This window comes from Cucurbita pepo, chromosome 12 (genome assembly GCF_057944985.1).
Source record: "Cucurbita pepo subsp. pepo isolate OVF chromosome 12, ASM5794498v1, whole genome shotgun sequence".
Lineage (NCBI taxonomy): Eukaryota > Viridiplantae > Streptophyta > Magnoliopsida > Cucurbitales > Cucurbitaceae > Cucurbita > Cucurbita pepo.
In genome coordinates, this window is record NC_141809.1 from 10,948,598 (window position 1) to 10,971,224 (window position 22,627).

Below are 22,627 nucleotides of genomic sequence, written 5' to 3' on the forward strand. Positions count from 1 at the left end.
TTTATTCTCATCTCGTTGTTTCGAACAGGTACGATCAAGTGCCTATTAAATACAACACAAAAAAAAAATTATTATTATTATTATTATTATTATTATTGAGTCGGATGATTCAAAATTCTAACATTAAAATTAATGTAAAAAAAAAAAAAAAAAAAAAAAAAAAAAAAAAATCCCTTAATTTACTGCGTGTAAGTTGCGGTGTCTCCTCGTACGTCCATTCTGTTTCGTAGCTATTTCTTCAACAGAGCCTTTCTAATTCCCAACCATTTTCAAAATTCTCTCCCTCTTCCGCCTTCCACCTTCCACCTTCCTCTCCAACTGCCTTCAGATCCGCCTCTTCGTTCTACTCTCCGGCGTAAGCACTTTCCTCCATCAGCCTTCCTCCACGGTCTTCTTTGATTTTCCTGCTTTCCTTTCAGATCTTCCCATTTATTTGTCTTTTTCCATTCTCATAATCCGCTGCATTCTTCTTGATTCACATTATTCATCCACAATTGCTGTTGGAAATTATTTTTTCATTTCAATTCGGATGCCTGTTTTTCGTTCTTTTTTATTATTGTTATTTTTTTGGAATTGATGATCGGATCAAAGTTGCATTGGAATTCATAATCTTCATGCTTCATTTTTGTTAATTTGTGTGAATTTTGGTTGGAAATCTTCGATTCTCTTCCACCGATATGAATTTGTTTTATACTTTTCATAATGCGAGATGCTCGTCTTGATTTTTGGTTCGATATTTTTCGTCCTTTTGGCAGCTGATGCGTGAATGCTGCATATCTATCTAGAGTTTGTAACGTACATTTTGTTGTATGCTTTCTAATATATCTATATACGCCATTGGGGAATCTTGTGGAAAGGTCTACTTTGGATTCATTTGAAATTCCTGACGTAAGCTTGTAATGTAGATGAAAATGAAGATTCCTTCCATGCTGTGTCTGATGTCAGATAACCATAATTTGAAATTGGAGTTATCTGTAGTTTGGAGATTTCTATGAAGTTGCAATTTCATCGAAGTTTCTACTTTTTAGTCCATTGTGCAAGTTCCGGCGTTCTTAGAAGTAGTAGGGCGTCCATAATTATAGGTGTCTCTACTTAGATTATCATTTATTTTGTCAGTGATGGAGTTGACATGTTTGTTTTATTATTATCATTATTATTGTTCGTATTGAATAACTGCCCTTTTTCCTTTTGTTAGGTTTAGAGATCAAATTTGACCTATGTTTAACTCTCTTAAATTTATTACATGCCCTAGAAATTGTATTCCTTTATACTGTTTTGACTTGAGTTTAAAATGATATGGTGCTACATTAATGTATTCATTAAAGCTATGCAAATTCTAGAGTTTTCATGATTCATTTGCTTGATTTCCGATATATATTCCAAGCTTTTAAAGACTATTACTTGTTTTTCTCTGAAACAGCCCAGAAATTTTGAGGTGAGCTTCACTTAATTTTTCTGTGGAACTGGTTGGAAGGAGCTGTTAATTTCGGTACCATCAAGGCATCAACAATGAAGAAGGTCTTTGGTCAGACTGTTAGGGATATGTGAGTAATATTCACATTTTAATGCTAAAAAATGATTTCATCACTGCAGGTCATGTTATTGCACCCAAAAGAGAAATGAAAAGAAAATTCCTAGTACTGGACAATGTAGAGCATGTTTGGTTTTGGTTTATAATTGAGGGATATTAAATTCTATTTCAAATGTTTCTGAAATCTCAATGAACATTTTGGTAGAACATCCTAAATTATTTTTAAGGATCTAGATAGTGAAAGCCAAGTTTATATAGATCAATTTTTTTTCAAAAAATTAAGAGTTTAAATTAGAAAATAAATTCTACAATCGTCTATATATAAACCTTTTCCAACACAACATTAATAGAACTTAACATATAAAAGAATAGTGTGTAATTAGGTTAGAATTTAAAGGTGTATACTGTAGTTAGTAGAATTTACATTATAATCCATTCTAGTTGGGTTTTTCTAAGTTCAAGTTTTCTATATTAATTTTTAAACATATATTTAATCAATCTGCTATAGAAGGAATAAAAAATACAATATGTGGAAAGAGTTGTAAAATGAAGCCGTTGGAAATAGTTGAATCTTAAATTTCCAACAAAAGATACAGAACTGGTTTTGAAAAAAGGCAAATAAAATAAAGTTCTATCTGATAGGTTCTTAGAAAACCAGAACACTAGTTTAAATAGTACTTAAATGATGTAAGCTTAACAATTAGCTTTATATAAAATTTTCGCTATTCCTCTCACTAAAGTCACCAGGGAAGGGCCGTACAATCATTCAGCCAAGGACCGAAGCCTCTCTCCCTAGTCTTTAACCACTTCAAGCTTCATGGAGAAACTCTATGCAACTCCTAGGCATAATACTTGTGAACAAAGATACGATTGGGAAGTATATGAAAGTAGCTCTGCAAATTTTTTATTCAATGCTCTGTGCCTAAGCCTAAAACGATATCTTAACAAGCTTTTCTGTTCTTTTGTTAAAAATTAGTTTCAGGGTCCGTGTTTTGATGTCGACATTTTCCCTATCTTTGTTAACTTGCTTCCTTTTCTGCATATTATTTACTTTAATGGCATTTGTATTTCATTTTCTTGCAGTAAAAGAGAAGTTAATAAGGCAGTGCTTAAAGTTCCTCGACTAGAGCAGAAGGTTTTTTTTTTTTTTTTTTTCTCCTTTATGATTTTCTTGAGCTCTTCTCTTATAGTTGCTCCTTACGGTGAAAATTGTTTGAAATGTGATTCATGGTATTTAAGAGCTCTAACTCTGACATTAAGGTCATTGCTGTCTCGGCCTAGCAGGTTCTTGATGCTACTAGCAATGAGCCTTGGGGCCCTCATGGATTACTTCTTGCAGAGATTGCACAAGCAAGCAAAAACTAGTAAGCATTACGTGTTTCTTTCTTCTTGATTGAAAGCATAACCTGGTTTTCATGAATGTTTATTACTACCTACCTGGAACCAGTAGAGAGTCTCATTTCTAAACCTTAATGCAGTCATGAGTATCAGATGATTATGGCAGTAATCTGGAAGCGTGTTAATGACTCTGGAAAAAATTGGCGGCATGTATACAAGGTTTGATTTCTTTTCCATTTGATATTGGATCACATACGTGCAGTTAACTCTTATTTTTCTCAAAAGTTAATTGTCTTTGCAGGCAAAAAAAATGTCTGTCTTCGTCAAAATGTTTTATGTTTTTTTTGGATGTCTTTAAAGTTTGATTAGATTATTCAAGGAAAAAGAAATCCTGATTTTCTTTTTCCTTTTCTTGCTTTTTTGAGGGTACGTTTTTTTTTTTTTTTTTTTCTTGTTTCAAAGAAGAATACATATTGTGCTTCAGGGTTTAACTGTCTTGGAGTATCTGGTGGCTCATGGATCAGAGCGAGTAATCGACGACATCAAGGATCATGCATACCAATTATCAGTAATACAGCTTCTTAGTTATTTGTAACCACATGTTTAATTAGTTTTCTCCATTTTCCGTGAATTTCATTCTGTGTTTCTAAATATTATCCTTTTCACACGACAGGTCTTGTTCAGCTTTCAATATATTGATTCTAGTGGAAGGGATCAGGGAGCAAATGTCCGAAAGAAGTCACAGAGTCTTGTGGTTCTTGTGAACGACCCAGAAAGAATCAGTGAGATTAGGCAGAAGTCTAATTCTAACTGGGACAAGTGAGTGTAATCCATAAAACAAATGTGTGTGTGTGTGTGTGTGCATAGGAGAAATTTAATAGAGAAAGAAGCAGAGAAGAGATAAAAGGTTAAAATAAATTTTCTGCTTCTTTCTCTATTAAAATTTTAAAAGATAAATTTCTCCAATTTTTTTTCTTTAAATTTCTCCAATTTTCTTTCTGAGAATTTCGTACATGGCATAAGTGTCTGTTATTTTACTGCATGCAGGTTCTTTACCTAAAGTTTGGGGATTAATCTTGTATAATAATTTGCTTGTCATCTGTTCAATTTTTTTCTACTCCGTTCTGGGTCATCTACTTTGTTTTAATATTTTTTCCCCTACTTTAGAATCTGGATCTTCAAAGTTATTACTCCTGCACAGTGCTACTGTGTTTTCTGTTAATTTCTCAAACAAATTTCTCTCTGTAAAACATTGTAAGAACAGCAGGAGCCTGCATTTTAACCTGGTGAACCTGGAGATTAAATATAACTTCTGGCATGAATGAAATCCTTCATTTATTCTTCTTCTTTCTTCTTTCTTCTTTCTTCTTTCTTCTTTCATCTTCTTCATCCTCCCCCTTTTTCTAGGTTTTTTTTATTAGTATTTGCTAAAATATTTTCAACATTAAGGTAGTTCCTTATAATTAATTTAGTATGGCGTAGCTGAATGATTTTGGCATTTGTATGAAGGTTTCGACATCCATCATTTTCTGCTGGAGCACATAGGCCAATTTCAAATTCTAATGCTGGGGGGTATGCAGACCGTTATGATGATGATTTTAACGAGGGAAGCTATGGAAGCAGGGATGAAGATAGGAATGGCAATGGTTATGGAAGGGAAAGAGAATATGACTATAGGGATGATGACCGTGGTAGGAATTCTAATTCAAATAGACGTGATGGAGATCACTATTTCAGGGATGGTGAAGAACACCAAGGAAGAGATAGTCCAAGGGATGATGATAATGGGGGACGAAGAAGTGTTGATGATCACCAGTATGGTGCAAGAAGGGATCAAGATAAAGACCATCATGACAGTGCTCGGTATGTATTCCCTGTTACTGAATTATTCTTTTCACTATTATGTAAAGGAACACCTTCTTTTATTTTTTTATTTTTATTTTTTATTTTTTGAGATAAGAAACATGGAGAAGATACCATTATATAAGGCCAACAGCCAAATAAGACAACCTAAACGGCAAAGGGACAAGAGTTCCTTCAAAAAATAAGGGATGAAACAAGGCCCTCCAATTGTGGTTGATAAGGAAAAAAAGAGTAATTACGGAAAAAAGAAAAAAAAAAAAAAAGGACGAGGACGCCAATTAGATAGATTGGACCAAAATGTCACAAATATAATCAACAAAGTTTGACCTGTCAGAATCTTCTTGCATTTATTTCCTTCAAATAGACAGGAAAAGGGCACCAACGGAACTCTCTAGCTTTGTGCTTGATTGATACCAACAAAACAAGATCTCAGTTTATCAATTTTCTGAGAGATTAGGGCTGCACCAAAATAAACCAAACCAAACCCCTGACAAATTCCAGACATTTGATACAAATTTACCATCAGTGAAAAGGTGGGAGAGGGATTCTTCCTCACAAACACAAATTTGGGAGAGAGGTGAATATAGGTGTGCCTCTTTTGAACATTATCTTGGGCATTAATGCTGCTAAGAGCTACCGTGCAAAGCCAAATTTTAATATTTTTAGAACCAATTCGTTCCCAGATCAAGCTGGTGTATAATTTTGGCATGGGCTTGTACTGAGCCACTTATTTCTTTTTCTTGTAGTGATGGTAGTGGAAGAGATGATAACAGGTCTCCAGATGTGAGGTATTTCTTAATAATTTCATGGAATAGTGGTTTAACTGAGTTCTATGAATCACATTATGAGTTGAATCTCTTTTGGCAGGCGGCGTGATCATAAATTTTCAGAACAGAACACTGGTGCACCTCCAAGTTATGAAGAGGCAGTGGGCGAGTCTCGAAGTCCACCAGCTCATAGTGAGAGGTATCACTCTTCTGTTGGTTAAGTCTCTTTCTAGTTCTAGCAGTTTTAATAACCATTTAGTTGACTGGATATCTTACTTATTGGAAAGGGACCAAGAATCCTCAACCTCATCTCCTGTTACATCATCAGCACCTGTTACTAGTGCACCTAGCCAGTCCAGTCCGGTACATGGTGCTCCAACACCTACAGACCAGTTAATTGGGACCTTTGATGAATTTGACCCTCAAAGTTCGGTCACAGGTACAAAAAATTCTATTAGCTTTTTGCTATTAACCTCAGGCTGACTCCATTTAAACCTAGCTACCTATACTTGGTTATCATCCTTGTATGAGTCTTATTGCTATTGCGACATCTAAGGAGGAAGATTAACAGCTCTAAAGTTAAAACTGCTAGATTTAGATTTCATTTGGATAGGGAAGAATCTCCCCCTCCCCTCTTCAGTATTTTGTGTAGTTTGGTTTTCATAAGGTTGCTTCATGAATATAACTGACGTGAAGTTGAATTGGACATACATCACGGATGGGTCATATGGTTCGATCAAATGATGCCTTGTGACATAGATACATCATGTTTCTTTATGCATGTGTAATCATCAAGTATTAATTCAGAGGGTATATTTTAAATGATGAGAGGTATTTGGATGCTAGATATAATTAAGTGCTTCCCTATGTATGGACATGTGTCAATGCTATGCATGTAAGGAAAGAAATAGTAAAAGTGATCAAATAAAATAAATAATTAGTGTATTTCATTTTATCGTTATGGTTAGCCTACGTTCCATTATCACATTTTAACGTATAAGTTATACATGATTTGTGTTCTGCAATAAACATTTCCTCTCAATTTATGACTATCCTGTTTCTTTGCAAGTCTTTGAGTATCAATTAAATGCATAATTCTATTGAGAGTTGAGAGGCTTTGAATTCCAGTCCTATTGTGTGCAAAGGTTCCTTACATAACGAGATAAAAATGTTAAGCATGATAGAAATAGTTTATGTAAAGGTCATTTTGCATACAATGTTAACAAAGATAACCGCACATGTACCTGTTTAGGATAATCCACTCATGTGACTCGCATCAAACTATTAGTTATCACTTTGTTGATTCTTGGCACTAAACCACAAATACTTCCTCTCTTTTCTTAGCTGCTCCAACTATTCCACCAAACAATGCTGAGATGGACTTACTTGGCTCACTGGCCGATTTTCCTTCAAACCCACTGGCCATTATGCCAGCGGCATCTGCAGACGTGACTGGGGCCTTTGAGACTGATTACCACATGAACTCTGGTGCAGGAACCTCGCAGACTAGTAATCAGGTAAATTTTGATGGTTTAAAAGTTCCTTCATTCACATTGGAATATTATAGAAGTGCCCGCTCCGATCAAATTGACATCTATTCATCATTCTATACATTTTCCGTTATTTGTTGCAACTAAGTTGACATTTTTCATGTATTTTTCTGTGCACTGTTGAATTATGTACTTGGCAGAGTTTTGAAGATCCTTTTGGTGACACTCCTTTTAAAGCTATGACTTCTGGTGATGGTGCCCCTCAATTCCATTCATCTGCTACGACAGATCCTCTCCAGTCTTCTCTTCACCCAAGCCTTGGACAATCCGATCCTTCTACTTTGACTAATCCTTTCCAGTCTTCTCTGCACCAAGGCCTTGAACAATCCCAAGGAGCTATCCCGGAAACAAACCAAGTCTCTAATTCAGAATTTGGTAATGCGTTTTCTGCTTCAACTAGTGCATCTGGCTTATCCAGCTTGCAAGCACCATCAGACCCACAGTTCCTTCAAGGGCCATCCACTATTCCGGACCCTGAGATTGATATACTGGCAGATATTCTACCTCTTTCTGGACCTCCATCTAATGCAACATCCCTGCCAACTTATTCATCCACTGGCGACCAGCCTGCATTGCCAACTACCTTCTCAGATCCTGGTCAACCTCCTGAGAAAAATTTTACAGCTTTAAGCAATCAGCCTTCAGAACCAAATGCTAGTTCCTTCCTTAATTTGCATCCCCAATCAGGAGCTACCGCATCTTTGAACTCAAATACAGCTTTCCAGCCTCAAAGTGCATCGGCTGGACAGTTTGGCTATGGATCCCCACAGGGAGGAGCTACAGCACCTACTGGACAGTTTGGCTATGGGCCCTCGCAGGGAGGATCTGCAGCACCTACTGGACAGTTTGGCTCTGGGCCCCCACAGGAAGGATCTGCAGCACCTACTGGACAGTTTAGCTATGGAGGGGGTTCACAAGGAGGATCTGTAGCACCTACTGGACAGTTAGGCTATGGAGGGGTCTCACAGGGAGGATCTACAGCTCCTTTCTATCCACAGATGGCCTCAACCAGCAGCAGTCCAAATGCACAGGCAAATGGGGGTGGATATTTAGTACAGAATGGAGGATTTGCTGCTCCTGTTACTTCACAAATTGCTCAGCAAAATCCAAGCGTGCCAGCTGCTCCACTTGGCAGTGGAAACATGCAGCATCATGGTTTTACATCCCCACCGGTAGCTTCACAACCAAAAAATGATGATTTTCTAGGCAGCATTCTTCCGCAAGCTGGACCCCCTCAAGTTCCTTCACAACAAGGTTTTCCCACTTCAACAGGATCGCTTTCAGTAGCATCTCAACCGCCTAAGGGCAAGTTCGAGACAAAGTCAACAGTCTGGGCTGACACTCTTAACAGAGGGCTAGTTGATTTGAACATATCTGGGCGTGAGTTCATGCTACCTTGAATTCTTACATATATGCATCACATCTGTGTCTCTGATGGTTGACTAAATATGTTCCTCAATGTGCAGCTAAAACAAATCCATTGTCTGACATTGGAGTGGATTTTGATGCCATAAATCGGAAGGAAAAGAGGATGGAAAAGCCTACTACAACTGCTGTAACTTCTACTATCACCATGGGTAAAGCTATGGGATCGGGTTCTGGAATCGGTCACGCTGGTGCAGCTGCCCTCAGAACTCCACCAAACTCCATGATGGGTTCAGGTATGGGTATGAACAATGCGGGCATGGGAGGGGGGCCCTATGGAGGAACCAATCAACCCATGGGAATGGGTATGGGGATGAACAATGCTGGCATGAACTCAAACATGGGAATGGGAATGGGGATGAACAATGCTGGCATGAACCCGAGCGTGGGAATGGGTATGGGGATGAACAATGCTGGCATGAACCCGAGCGTGGGAATGGGTATGGGGATGAACAATGCTGGCATGAACCCGAACGTGGGAATGGGTATGGGAATGAACAATGCTGGCATGAACCCGAGCATGGGAATGGGTATGGGGATGAACAATACCGGCATGAACCCGAGCATGGGGATGGGAATGAATCCCGGAATGGGAATGGGAATGAACCCTGGCATGGGCATGAATATGGGTATGGGGCAAGGAATGCAATTTCAATCACCAGTAGGATTTCAGCCTGGATCCAACGCTTCGGGTAACTATAATCCGATGATGGGTGGTTACGCCCCCCAGCAATCATATGGTGGTGGCTATCAATAAACCAAATTCAAGATTCATATACATTTAGAGTGTAGTACCAGCTTTACTAGACAAATGATGTTGTCATTGGGAATCCTTCAGGTTGCACATCTGGTGAAGAGCAAAAGCTGCGTTTCATTCTTTTCTGTGAAAGCTGCTACATTTTTGCATGCTTTTACATTTCTAACCACGTACCAAGAGTTCTAACAGGTGAGCTACTGGTTGATTGATAATGTTCATATTCTTTATGACAATTTGTATACAACTGAACATTCATTCATAAATGAGGACATACCTCAATTGTTATTATCGACGTCGTAGTATACGTGCAATACTACCTCTTTTGTTCATGCCACCATAGAACGGATTATACATTTTTCTGGTACTTCATCTCTTTTTCAGTGTCGATTCGACTTATTTGCTTGGAGTATCAGATTCAGAGAAATTAAAACAACTGATCGAAACAAACTAAATGACTCATCTCTCTAAGATTTAATCAAAATTACTGACTAAATTATCTTTTACATCTATATAAACCAATTGAAATAAGAACAAATTAGATAGAAGAGTACTCTAAGATAAACACAAACCTTGTTGATGGGCAAGTTGCAAGTTACTGCAAGACTTTGAAGAGTTTGATCAAAAGAATGCCAGGGGGCTGTAGAATCATAGCAACTTCTTCAGCAGTTGTTGTCGATCAGGTCATCTGATTCCGAATCATATTCCGAAAGCAAGTTATAGTCGGACATTTCTTCGGAACTGTATCGAGTTTCATCTACTTCATCACGATGAAAATGTCCAAATGGATCTTCTTTTTTGTATAAACCTCTGCTTCTATCTAGTTGACCTTTCCTCGACATGTTTGCAAATTTTTCCCTGATGCTAACAAGAGGGTGCTTCTGCAGAAGCTTGTCACCGTCGTACGCTTCTCGAAGGATTACAGTCTGTGTGTCGTTCTTCTTAGAGATGTAAAAGATACCAGGATGACGCTCGAACACTTTTGTGAACTTTTGAGGCATAGAGAACGGTTTGCGGAGGTTGCTTACGTTCTTGCGTTCGGTTTTCTTTTGCAAGGTAAGGTGGAGAAGTTCATGAAAGACTCCGACAATCCTCTTTTCGGACACATCGGTACGGGGATCCAAATGGGAGGCATCACAATATGGAGAAGTGTAAGGAAGCTTCTGCCATTCTTTTAACCAATCCATACATTTTCTCCTCAATCCAAAACCTCTTGTGAATCCAATTGGAAAGGCCAAACAGCCATTTCTTACGTCTTCTTCCACCTGTTGGGAACCAGCGTTCTTCTGCAGTTCAGAAACAGCAAGATCATCATCCCAGGATAGAAGTTTCAACCCGACTCGATCATCACGGAGCTGGACAAATGAAAACAAGTCATGGTTATATGGAATGAAAGAGTTCCGATAATCATATGGCAGCCCCATGTCCCATCTCAACTGGTCAATTGTCTGTAAAGGAAGTGTCGTACCACTCGTGAGCATTAGCAATCTGCAAAGCCTAGATCGAATATCCGTCCAACATTGTCGAACGACAACGATTTCTTCCTCATAAAGTTCCCTAGCCTCTGGAGTTAAGCCAAAAGATGGCACAGGAGTGCCTGCACTGTCACGAATATGTGACTCAAGAAAGATAGAAGGGTATCTCCTAATAAAGGTAGACATCTTGACATCATCCGGAAGACCAAGCTGCCGACGATGGCGACGCAGACGGTAGATCGGTACGCATTGTTCAAGACTTGAAGAGATTATGGATACAAGAAAGCAAACAGCCTTGAGGTCCTTCTCAGCACTCACTACAGAATCTAAGTCTTTATCTTTCACCCATTTCAGTTTTATGTTCACCAGATAACGACTTTGCAGGTGATTTAAATTCGATCCTCTCTGGTTTTTACACGGGAAACCACAGAACTTAACCCTGCTAAACAACCAACTCACCATCTTCCACCATTCATCAGCAACAAATGAATTCCAGCAACTTCAAATATTTTGTTAGAAAATCGATCACACCCACCTAATAGATCATACAAAACATTCAAAATCAAGTCACAAATTCCACCAACGCCAAAAATATTCATGGCCAGAGCCACAAATAGTAAAAAAAAATTGGAATGTTAACGTATTGGGTACTGATTGCACCACAAGTTGAGGTTTAAAGTTGGTTAGTTCCCGATGTTTCAAGAATCCAGATCAGTTGGGCATTTCGTCGAACACTTGTTCGGCATACCTTGCGACGTGTGAGATATGAACTTACTAGTTCCAAACCCCTTTCCTTCAGGCAATTCATATGAACAACATGAACAATCTTGCACTTAAAATTGGAAGAAGGATCAAAACTTACAGTAGAAGCGTGATTAGAAATCAAATTGCTGGAGCCGCAACACCCATTTCCACCGCTGAATCTGTGTAAGCAAAGACTAAAATAAGACGGGTTATAAAAATAAAAAATGTTATTTTAACCTTTCAATTACGATTAATAATAAACTTTAAATTAAATTGATTATTGCATAATACATTTTATGCTAACCTAACACGAGCATTACTCCGTTGCATAAACGATGTATCATGGATCAATAGATTAGAGATTTGAATTTTGAATTATCACTCTCCATGTAACCCGATCTTTAAAATTCTATAAACAACAGTTCTTACTCGTTCATGAACCTAAAAATATCTTTAATTAATTGATTTTGATTTATCAAAACTAATAAATAAATAATCAGCTAATTTTCCACCTACCCATTTAATATAAATATATTTTTAGAAATTATGTCGATAGAATATATATATATATATATATATTTGCTTATAAAATATATTGATTTATTAAGATTTTTTTATAATCTTTTAAATTGAAAAATGAAAACTTTAAATAATTCTTTTTCAAAAAATAATAATAGAGGAAGAAAAATTATGGGTAGAAATTCCTTCTCTGATTCAAGTAAAAATAAAAAGAGATTTCGCGAACATGGAGAGTGAAATAGGTGGCAGGGATGTAGACGGGGAAGGCTTCCGTCCCCGCTCTGCCCCTTGGATATCTCTACAACTGAAACAAGGCATACCCATAATGAACCCACGCTCGTTGTCGTCTCCATGGTTGAAGATGAAAGTTGGAGTGAGCCAATTCCAATAGAGATCCAGCGAATTCTAGGAAATACAGTCACATGGGGCCAGAAAGTTAGACTAAGGGTTTATGTCCACCTAAAGGGATAAATCACGATATTAATTTATTATAGGGGTAAGACCGCCCATTAGAAATATGTGTCGTACAACTCAACTCAAGCTAATGAGCTTTGTAAGTAGCTAATGCCTTGTTGAACCCCAAGTTCATTAGACCCACAAAAGTTCATGTTAATTAACACGGGTATGTTAGAAAGAGGCTCCAAGCCAACAACTTCACCAAATTGTAGTGACAAACCTACGAAGTAGCTCATGCTAACTTAAGAAAAAACATCCAAACGGATGAAGAAATGGGTCAATCGAAAACACAAGCCACGAGAACTCTAAATCGAAAAGAATGTTCTAATCAAGCTTTCATGGATGAGAACTAACCATGTTGTCCATGTAAGTAAAACCCTACAATCCCAATCAACGAGACACCAAACACAGTAAGGTGACATGACCCACCTACCATGATGAAGAATCCTAGAGAGATCTTGATTGAGAAGATGCAACCAGTTGACAAATCAAATAGCTACACGAGGTTCTTGTAAACTCGAAGAGACTCCTTGTTGTTAAGATCAGCTAGAAACGTGTCTAAAGACCTGAAGTGAGCTGCAATCTTCATAGTTGGTTCATGCAGAGTCTGTTGATAGGGACATCAACTAATTAAGTGGGAGAGGATGTCACGATCATGTTTGTCCAGGAGGAGTTGCTTGCGGCCACATACCCATTCCAAACCATTTTTTACATGCTTTTTTATTACAATTATGTATGTATAATAATTATAATTGACGTTTGTAAATGAAAATTCATCGTCCCATTCAGAGTAGGTTGGGAATGAGCGTTTTTTGAATGGTCAATGTGTTGGGAATGAGCGTTTCATTCGCGGAACTAAGTCTTGGAATCAACTTTGATTTTATTTAGAATTTAAGAAAACGAAAAGGTTAAGCAAACTTACTTGAAAAAAAATATATGGAGAAAGTTCTGACGGGTCTTTAATCTACTTCCTTCTTCTAATGATTGAATCTCCTTGATCAAGTCTTTCTTGCTTTGACCCGAACATAAGGTCAAAGACTTGAAACTACTTATCTACTTGATTGAATTCCATCTCGTGAAATTATATTGCTCCCTCTCTATTTGATCAAGTCCTCAAAATGTTGCGCATACGATCATTCTATAAAATATTAATATTTTTATTTAATAGATTTATAAGACGAGATTAAATATTTCGTAGTTCAGTCTTATACAAACTCATTATTTAAGATATTTCCACTCATATGTCTTTACATGAACGATTTGAATCAAATTATTTGTACAAATGGATCGTATCAGCAGTGATATTAGGTAAATGCACATAACCTTATTCATATACTATAGACCATTTAGGTTATTATTTAAACATGATACTCGTATATGTCGACTATATAATGTTCCGAATTGCACTAATAAAATTTTCATACTGGGGACAAAATTAAATTGGGAGTAAAATAATCAAAATTATTATTAACCCTAAATAATTAATTAGGAGCCCTAATATAAATCCTAATATGACATGTCTATGTAATTTTGTTTGTTTGTATATATTGGAAATTTTTTTATCCAAATGAGAATGTTCTTAAGGATAAGATGATTAAGAAAAGCTCAAAAGAATTGAAAGTCCGTACTTATACCAATTAGGTAGACCTTTCTTTTTCAGTGGCTCAATCATAGGAACTCTATGGTTAAGTGTTCTTTAACGGGAGCAATTCTATGTTGGATGAGCTCCTATAAATTTTCTTGGGATACTGTGAGTGAAGACAAATCATGTTGGAAGGAACTGTGTGGGTCTGTGGGATAGTCTTCGGTCTTTAAAAGTGAGGAGTAGGTAATGTAACAATGTCGTAAGGGATGCAAGAGAATGTCGAGGCCATCAAGTGTCGAATATGGATTCTAAATCTTAAGCATGGGGGCATGTGACACCTGAGTAAAGGAGGGGTATATGAAACAACCGAGATTACATATGAATTAGAGTGATCATGAAGATAGAATGAATAATAAAGGTTCAAAAGAATTGAAAGTCACTATTTACACCAATAAGGTGTACCTTTCTTTAGCTGGAGCTGGAGCAATTCTATGTTAGGTGATTTCCTATGAATTTTCCTAGGATGCATGTGAGTGATGACAAAACATGTTAGAAGCACTCGGGTTGGTTTGTGGGGATAGTCTTTACTCTTAAGAAGTAAGTAGTAGGTCACATGACCATGTCACAGGAGAATACCGAGCCATCAGGTAAGCATAAGTCATTGCATCTTTAAGTAATGTGACCATGTCCCAGGAGAATAGCTAATTGTACAAAAAAAAAAAAAAAAAAAAAAAAAAAAAAAAAAAACATTTTTTTAATTTTTATTTTTTTATCTATATATATATTTTTTTGCTTTACACTATATTATTTCTATACTTATTTAGAAATAATTATATATGTATATATATATATAATTTGATTTAAGAGATTTTAAATGAATATTTAATGACTAAATAATTATCTAAATATTCATACAATTTATAATTTAAAATGTAACTTTTAAAAAAAAAAAAATCCCAAAAAAAACCATGGCGCCAAAACAAATCATTTTTGTAGTTTTGGTTCCCCCCTCCCAAATTTTCGTCCGCCAAAAGTCTGGATCGCGATCCGCGTGATTGATTCTAAAACAGATCTCAACCGTCAATACAAACTCCAATCGACCGTCCAAAATCACCCTCCATACTCCCCGTAGTCTCCTATAAATACTCGTCTCTCCCAGTCTTCAGCATCAAAATATCATTCACATTTACGTTTTCTCTAAGAAGTTTAATCTCCTACGACGCGTCAATGGCTCGCACAAAGCAAACAGCCCGAAAGTCCACCGGCGGTAAGGCTCCTCGCAAGCAATTGGCGACGAAGGCTGCTCGGAAATCGGCTCCGGCGACCGGAGGAGTTAAGAAGCCGCACAGATTTCGTCCAGGGACTGTTGCGCTGAGGGAGATCAGGAAGTATCAGAAGAGCACCGAGCTTCTTATCCGAAAGCTTCCGTTCCAGCGGCTGGTTAGAGAAATCGCTCAGGATTTCAAGACCGATCTCCGATTCCAGAGTAGCGCCGTTGCGGCGCTGCAGGAGGCGGCGGAGGCTTACCTCGTCGGATTGTTCGAAGATACTAACCTGTGTGCGATTCATGCTAAGAGAGTCACGATTATGCCCAAGGATATTCAATTGGCCAGGCGGATTAGAGGTGAGAGAGCTTAGAGAGCTGTGAAGTTTTCGATTAATGGTGTATGTGAGGGAATTTGAAATGTAGAATCCACGTTTAGTTAGTCTGTATCTGTTTTGCTTTTGCTTCTGTGGATTTTCTCTCTAAGATCAAATTGAGAATATATTTGATATGAAAATCCTAATTATGTGATCAAATGGAGCATGTGATTTAGGTAACTCTTTTGGTTTCTGTGGATTTTTGTTGCTCCTACCAAGATGGGATCAATAATTGTCAAAACTCATGATGCTCAAAATCTAGTAAGCTTCAGAAGATTATCTTCTACCTGACCACATTGAGCCTTGCTCACATCCTAATTATGTAATCTAGTTATTACATGCTCAGTGGTCTAAATGTCTATTGCAATGGCTTGAACGTACTAGTTGATCTGAGTTGAGCCATAGTGGTGTCTGCATTCGATTTCCAACGAGATGCTTGTTGTGATCTTCAATTACATTCAACAATTTATACCCAATGAAATTGAGATCTTAGCTTGGTTTGAGGTTTGAGAGTTACGAATCAAAATGAGTTAAAGGAAACATTAGTAAACATTATCTACTAGTGATTAACTTATTTCAAAACTTTCGTATTTTATTATTGGAGAATGAGTGCCCATCAAAAGGCAACAAAAAATCAGTATAACTCTAAATACTTCTTTTCTAATCCATCCTAGGAACCACACTACTTATTTCTCCTAAGATTTTCATTTTTTCTACCCTCTCAGATCTTCTAACTGCTGCCTGCTGTTCCTAGTACCCAGTTTTCCGGTGGACATTCCTTGTATGGACGTTTGTCATGCTCGGCTTCTACATCAACGTTAGTTCGACGTCGATCTTCTTCTTCTTCTCTCTCACCCCTGCATTTAGAGATTCGAGTTCAGGTAGGAAAGAGCAACATAACCATGAATTACAGTACCTTTTACAAGTGTAAAAACTACAAATACGATTCTCAATCCTCAAGGGCAAATGCAATAATGGTTTACGTAGCATCGGTCAAAAAACGCTCAAGCAATGATCACTTACATGAAAGAAAGGACAATAAAATACATTATTTGCGAGATCCCACATCAATTGAAGAGTAGAACGAAACATTCTTTATAAGGGCGTGAAAATCTTTCCCTAACAGACATATTTTAAAAACTTTGAGGGAAAGCCCAAATAAGACAATATCTACTAGTGGTAGGTTGGTCCGTTACATTATTGTAGTGGCTAAGATGGTGATTCTCATACTATATTACAATATACATCTAACACAACCCGAAATATAAGAAATTCATCAGCAACCATCATGCAGGTAATCATCCATCTAAGAACACTACAATAAAACTTCCCTAGTGAGCACTTTCCAGGAAATGTAACGTAAAAAGAATGCAGAATGATAGAGATAACATACACTGAATATGTAATGAGTCCAATGATAACAGCAGCAAAGGCCAAATAGTAAAGCCAATCAACCTGCAGAAACCGACTCGATTTAGACATACAAAACACCCAATACGACACATGAACACAAAAAACCAAGTGATCACAGACCTTCTCATGATACGCGACGACACGAATCACAACAGACCACATGTCCGAGGTGAGTAAGGACAGGTTCAACATTGTGGATCCACTGATCTGTGAAAGTATATATGTTCAGAACCAAATTGCCAACTTCACAGTTCATTCAATGTGTTCATCAATAGCAACATACCTGAAGTAATACAGGGACAAGCGAGTAGAAAAAAAACATAGCCACAGAGAATCCAGCAAAAGGAATGGCCTGAAACAACAAACAATTTGCTACACATTGGAGTATCAAATTCTAGGAGAGATTAAGAGACAGAAAGCTTACTGCTTCTGCAGTCCATCGAATGGATCGTAACTCCTTGCGCTCGATTATGCTTCTAAAGAAACCATCAAGGGAAACATAAGAACAGCGAAAAATGCGAGTTTCAGAAACAATTGAGACAGACATAAATCTAAGGTTACATTTGGATAGCACTGATGATGGCACCGAAGCTACCCAACATCGCCATTAGCTCAACTCTGTCAGCATTCTTCACCAGAAATTCCTTCACCAGACAGTGAAATTTTGACATTTACCAAGTGTTCAGAGCAATTGTAAGGTAAAAAGGAAAATGCTAGTGCATAGTTGCAGCCTTACCTCGCTGACATTGGTAACAGCATAAAGGGTAGCACCAGCTATAACAAGAGCATCCCCTTTAAGTGGGCTGCTTCCTCCTGCAACTCATATTATTGGTGCACGTGAATACAAGCAAATATCAATTTGGGGGGTAGAGGGCATAAAGGGGCTTGTGTCGTTACCAGCTCGGTCGCCAGCATGAACATCAGAAAAGATAACCATGACGAGGCCAGCGACACACACGACAACACCGCCTATCTTCCTGAATCTGTATTTTGTTTTTAGGAATATCCAGGTGAGCAGCATCACACAAGGGATTGTCCAACAATCCAGCAGCATCACGCTTGTTAAAGATGTGTATTGATATGCCTTCACAACTGCATCTCAGTTTCGAATTATCAAACATTTAGGCATAGTTTTATGAAGCTACAAACCAGAAGGTTCTTAGTTTCATCATGTTTATAAAGCTTTGTTTGTATATTTCTCAAAGATATAAAATTATCCATACCAAGGTAGTTGGCTTCTACATCTACCAATCCTAAAGGTATGTAGAAGTACCATTTTGCCTGAAAGATTTAGAAAGGAGACAAGTAAGAAATTCACGCATGCAATAGAAATTTCTATTATCAAGCCAAGTTCAACAATTATGAGTAAGATCACACACACTTGTAACGGCCCAAGTCCATTACTAGCAGATATTGTCGTCTTTGGACTTTCCCTTTCGAGCTTCCCCTCAAGGTTTTTAAAACGCGTTTGCTAGAGAGAGGTTTCCACACCTTTATAAAGAATGTTTCGTTCTCCTCCCCAATGGATGTGGGATCTCACAATCCACCCCCCGGGACCCAGCTGCTAGAGAGAGGCTTCCACACCCTTATAAAAAATGTTTCGTTCTCCTCTCCAACCGATGTGGGATTTCACAATCCACCCTCCTCGGGGCTCAGCTTCTAGGAAGAGGTTTCCACACCTTTACAAAGAATGTTTCGTTCTCCTCTCCAACCGATGTTGGATCTCACAATCCACCCTCTTCGAGTCCCAACTGCTATGATATAAAGAATGTTTCGTTCCTCTCTCCAACCAATGTGGGATCTCGCAATCCACCCCTGTCGGGACCCAGCTACTAAGGAGAGGTTTCCACACTCTTAAAAGAATGTTTCGTTCCCCTCTCCAATAGACATAAGATCTCACAACACTTCACATCTCTAATTCAGCAACTAAACATTATGGCACAGTAACAGCCACCTTTAGCCATCTAACTAAACAAGGTTGTAGTTGTGTAGGAAGTGAGGCTAGATCGCCTGAAAAACTTCATCAACAACATGACAAACATTCAATTGCTTAACTTCTTACTCCATCAACCATCAAATTTCAAGGGGTACTCATTCAATCAGTTTAAAAGATATCAAATAAACAAGTATCACAATCACCTTGAGTGCCTTTCTACGATAGAGTACTATACTTCCATAGACAATAGCCAAAAGGACGTAGTTTATAAAGGACTGTGATGTTGGTGCATTAATTCCTGCACAATAGGATTAAGTGTTACCACTAAATCAAAACGATTAAGCTAAAGTACATGAAGTTTAAACCAAAAGTAATTAAAATACATTGAATCCTCATATTCCCAACTCAAAATAGCACATGCAAATTCAATTAAAAAAACCATAAACAAGAACAAGATGCAGAAAAACACGAAGAATGCACCTCTTTTAGCGAGTTCAGAGGACGCAAATCCAGTGGAAGTGATAAGAAGAGACAAAAATTGTCCCAACCCAAGACCGATTAGAGTCTTCTTCGTGCAAAAATCCTTGAAACTCCTCATTATCGTCTCGTTTCGACGCTCAAACAAGATTAGAACAGATAAATCGCACAATCCAGAGAACAGGAATCCAGATTGAAGAACCGATTACAGACCCAACTGAAGAACAATCGATTCAGTTCTCATTCGGAATCCAAGGATTTGAAGTACTGAGAAAGAAGGAACAGAATAGAATTCGGTAAACAACAACAGATGCGGCGTGGAAATCGAGAGATGAGAAGAGTTGGCAATATGAACACGAGTGATTACCGGCGTTTGAATGCGAATGAGCATCTGAATTCTAGAATTTATGCTGATTTTGGGAGCTGTAGATGGAAAAGGAAAAGGAAAAGGGAATTTTGGTTCTTAACTCCACTCTGTATATATATATATATATATATAGACGTTACGAACACAATTGGGTATGAGATGGAAGAACTTAATAATTCAAGAATTGGAAGCGACGGGACGAAAAGGGTTGCAATTCAGAAGTGGGAATTGAATTTTTGGAATTTTGCGACAAATATTAATGGATCGGATTTCCGTTTTTGACTTTTGATTCTAATGGTCCCGTGAAAGCGCATCAAAATTTCAAATATTAATTCTTATTTATTTATTTATTATTTATTATTATTTTTTGTTGGGTGAAAACTCGACCTAAACAGATAACTTTCTGAATGATAATTGATAAGTTTAGTTCCAAAATTGGAAAAAAAAAATTCAAAATTTTGAGGCTAAATATATAAGTAATTCATTGGCTAAAAAGAAAGCACAAATGATCTGTTTACTACATTTTTCAAATCTCTTTTACAAAAATAACTTACGTAACTTTATATAGTCTCAAAATGACTGTAATTATAAATATTACGGGGACATCCGATAACTTTATATAGTCTCAAAAGGATGACATGCACAAATCGAGAAATGGTATCAGAGCCAGTCATCGAAGGGGGTAGACATGAGGCGGTGTGCTAGTAAGGATGCTAGGCCCGGTTCCACATCGATTGGATAAAGGAACGAGTGCCAGCGAGGACGCTAGGTCCCGAAGGGGGGTGGATTGTGATGTCCCACATTGGTTGGGGAGGAGAACAAATCATCCTGGATGTGGAAATGAAATACATCACTCTAAATTATTATCCACCCAAAGTTTTTAAAATATTTAGGGGCGTACTAAAAAAAGATTAAATTTTTTTTTTTTTTTTTTTTGGGGTCTTTTGGGCACTATGAGTGGGGGAGATGAGTTGAAGGCGCAGCGCAACGGCGCATATCATGCCAAAAGTTGGGGTATTAGCCGCACAATGTGTATATCAGCCTTTTGAGAAGGAATAGTATCAACATTGTTTGGTCGAATTAATGATTTAATTTGAAGATGGCCTCGTAGAGCGTCAATCATACTACATACGAAAAATTGATACTTTTAATGGCTACGATTGGACTTATGCAAGGAATATATGTGACATGATTACTCGATGAAAGGTACACAAAAGGTAAAAGAGAGATCGACTTCTCATATGCTACTTAAATTGATGAGCGGGGGGGCTAAGCGCTGTTCTTTGAATCAACCGTTGAATGAAATCGAATCTCGGTCACTTTCTCAAATTCCATTTTATCGTAAATAAAATAATTATTCCTTCGACTAAAAGTTGATCAATTTGAGAATATTCACCAACTTCTCAATGTTCTGTAGATTTGGTGGGTAAAAGAGGGATCGATTTCTCATAGATTACTTAAATTGACGTCACTTTTTTAAATTCCATTTTATTATAAATAATTATTCCTTTGACTAAAAGTTGATCTATTTGAGAATACTCACCAAACTTCTCAATGTTCGGTAGATTTGGTTGGTAAAATAGAGATCGATGTAGAAAAAACTAATTGGGATAAGTTGAAATTCTAAACTCTTCCTTTTCTGTAATATTTAGTTGGTTTGGGTTGTAACCTTCATGCGTTCAACCCATCATCATGCCAGCCCAAACCCGCGGTCCAAAACCCAAACTGACCTATTGACCCTATATTCGACCTAGAGCCTCAAACTACTTACCCAATCCAAAACTCGAGACGATACAACTCGAACCATGACTCGACAACCCATGCCTCTGATGGTGTTAATATAACACATGCGGAAGTAATTTGGATCTTAGACACTTTTAGAACATCAATTATTGTAAATAACTAGCATGTTCATAAGTATTAAAACTTAATGAGTTTAAATACTAACCTTTTGTAGTTCAAACTCTTTTTGCCTCACGAACCGGTTTCGAACCACCACTAGTGTCTTCTCCACTATCCTTCGGCCTTAGAACGAGATTGTGGAATCCGGTGAGTGACTAAACTTGGGAGAGATTTTGTATATGTGAAAGAGAGTGTTTGTGAGAGGTTTTTCTCAAGGTTTTTCATCAAGATGAAGAATCCCTTCCAAGTATCATGATCACTCTATTTAAAGAGTCAAGTTTGCATGTTCATACAAACTTGAGATCACCAAATTTTGACACTTAAAATTCCACTCAAATGTTTCGGATTATGTGGCAAGCATGCATGTTTGAGTTAACCAAATTTTGACACTCAAAATTCCACTCATACTTGTGGGGTTTATTTCGCAAACATGCAAGTTTGGTTAAACCAAATTTTGACACCTCAAAATTCCACTCACATTGATTTTTCCATTAGATGAAAGTCAACATTTTGACTTTCTTCATTTTAATTCAACAATTAATTTGAATAATGAATTTCAAATTAAAGTAACATTAAATGATTAATTAAACTATTTAATTAATATTTAATATTAATTCAAATGTCAATCCCAATCAATTCCAACACATAATTGATTAAGATATTTAAATCTTATTTAAATATCTCAGATTCTCTCTTTTCGTTTAATTCGTAAATAAAACAAAATTGCAGTTAAATATATCGTATATATGTAACGCATATTCCCTAATTTGAATTCGAACACTTCGAACTCACTCGTCACACTGTTCTATGGTTTAGTCCGATATGAGCTAGCAAAGGGACCTAATGGACCTATAGATCATGGGCTCCAACGATCCAAGATTAAC

The 22,627-nt window shown here is 37.3% G+C and overlaps 4 protein-coding genes across 6 annotated transcripts; 2 read left to right on the top strand and 2 right to left on the bottom strand.

The window, feature by feature from the left end:
* The first annotated feature begins 218 nt into the window (after nucleotides 1–218).
* On the top strand, nucleotides 219–10,242 carry LOC111807316 (clathrin interactor EPSIN 2). Of its 2 annotated transcripts, XR_015423196.1 has the most exons (15): nucleotides 219–355; nucleotides 1,421–1,544; nucleotides 2,615–2,666; nucleotides 2,816–2,895; nucleotides 3,010–3,088; nucleotides 3,354–3,437; nucleotides 3,543–3,688; nucleotides 4,379–4,732; nucleotides 5,479–5,520; nucleotides 5,600–5,698; nucleotides 5,787–5,938; nucleotides 6,844–7,016; nucleotides 7,190–8,429; nucleotides 8,516–9,420; nucleotides 10,116–10,242. XR_015423196.1 is itself a non-coding variant. In XM_023692985.2 (14 exons), exons 2-14 carry the CDS (start codon nucleotides 1,510–1,512, stop codon nucleotides 9,229–9,231), a joined length of 3,252 nt encoding a protein of 1,083 aa, XP_023548753.2. In that variant the 5' UTR covers nucleotides 219–355; nucleotides 1,421–1,509; the 3' UTR covers nucleotides 9,232–9,605. The 2 variants fall into 2 exon arrangements, 1 of the variants encoding a protein (XP_023548753.2); XM_023692985.2 differs by lacking the exon at nucleotides 10,116–10,242 and having other exon boundaries at nucleotides 8,516–9,605.
* Nucleotides 9,671–11,770, bottom strand: LOC111807317 (Ubiquitin carboxyl-terminal hydrolase family protein). 2 transcript variants are annotated; one of them, XM_023692986.2, is made up of 3 exons: nucleotides 11,752–11,770; nucleotides 11,566–11,626; nucleotides 9,671–11,238 (listed from the first exon to the last, which is right to left on the bottom strand). In XM_023692986.2, the coding sequence occupies exon 3, from the start codon at nucleotides 11,163–11,165 to the stop codon at nucleotides 9,891–9,893; it is 1,275 nt and encodes a 424-aa protein (XP_023548754.2). In that variant the 5' UTR covers nucleotides 11,166–11,238; nucleotides 11,566–11,626; nucleotides 11,752–11,770; the 3' UTR covers nucleotides 9,671–9,890. The 2 variants fall into 2 exon arrangements, with proteins under 2 accessions (XP_023548754.2, XP_086985270.1); XM_087129144.1 differs by lacking the exon at nucleotides 11,752–11,770 and having other exon boundaries at nucleotides 11,566–11,687.
* A 3,396-nt stretch (nucleotides 11,771–15,166) lies between these two features.
* On the top strand, nucleotides 15,167–15,828 carry LOC111806916 (histone H3.2). The gene has a single exon (XM_023692439.2). It carries the CDS (start codon nucleotides 15,235–15,237, stop codon nucleotides 15,643–15,645), a length of 411 nt encoding a protein of 136 aa, XP_023548207.2. The 5' UTR covers nucleotides 15,167–15,234; the 3' UTR covers nucleotides 15,646–15,828.
* Nucleotides 15,829–19,997, bottom strand: LOC111806915 (uncharacterized). The gene is made up of 11 exons (XM_023692438.2): nucleotides 19,478–19,997; nucleotides 19,201–19,295; nucleotides 18,285–18,342; nucleotides 17,959–18,153; nucleotides 17,798–17,874; nucleotides 17,623–17,705; nucleotides 17,486–17,537; nucleotides 17,345–17,413; nucleotides 17,182–17,268; nucleotides 17,042–17,103; nucleotides 15,829–16,505 (listed from the first exon to the last, which is right to left on the bottom strand). Exons 1-11 carry the CDS (start codon nucleotides 19,593–19,595, stop codon nucleotides 16,379–16,381), a joined length of 1,023 nt encoding a protein of 340 aa, XP_023548206.2. The 5' UTR covers nucleotides 19,596–19,997; the 3' UTR covers nucleotides 15,829–16,378.
* Nucleotides 19,998–22,627: the final 2,630 nt, after the last annotated feature.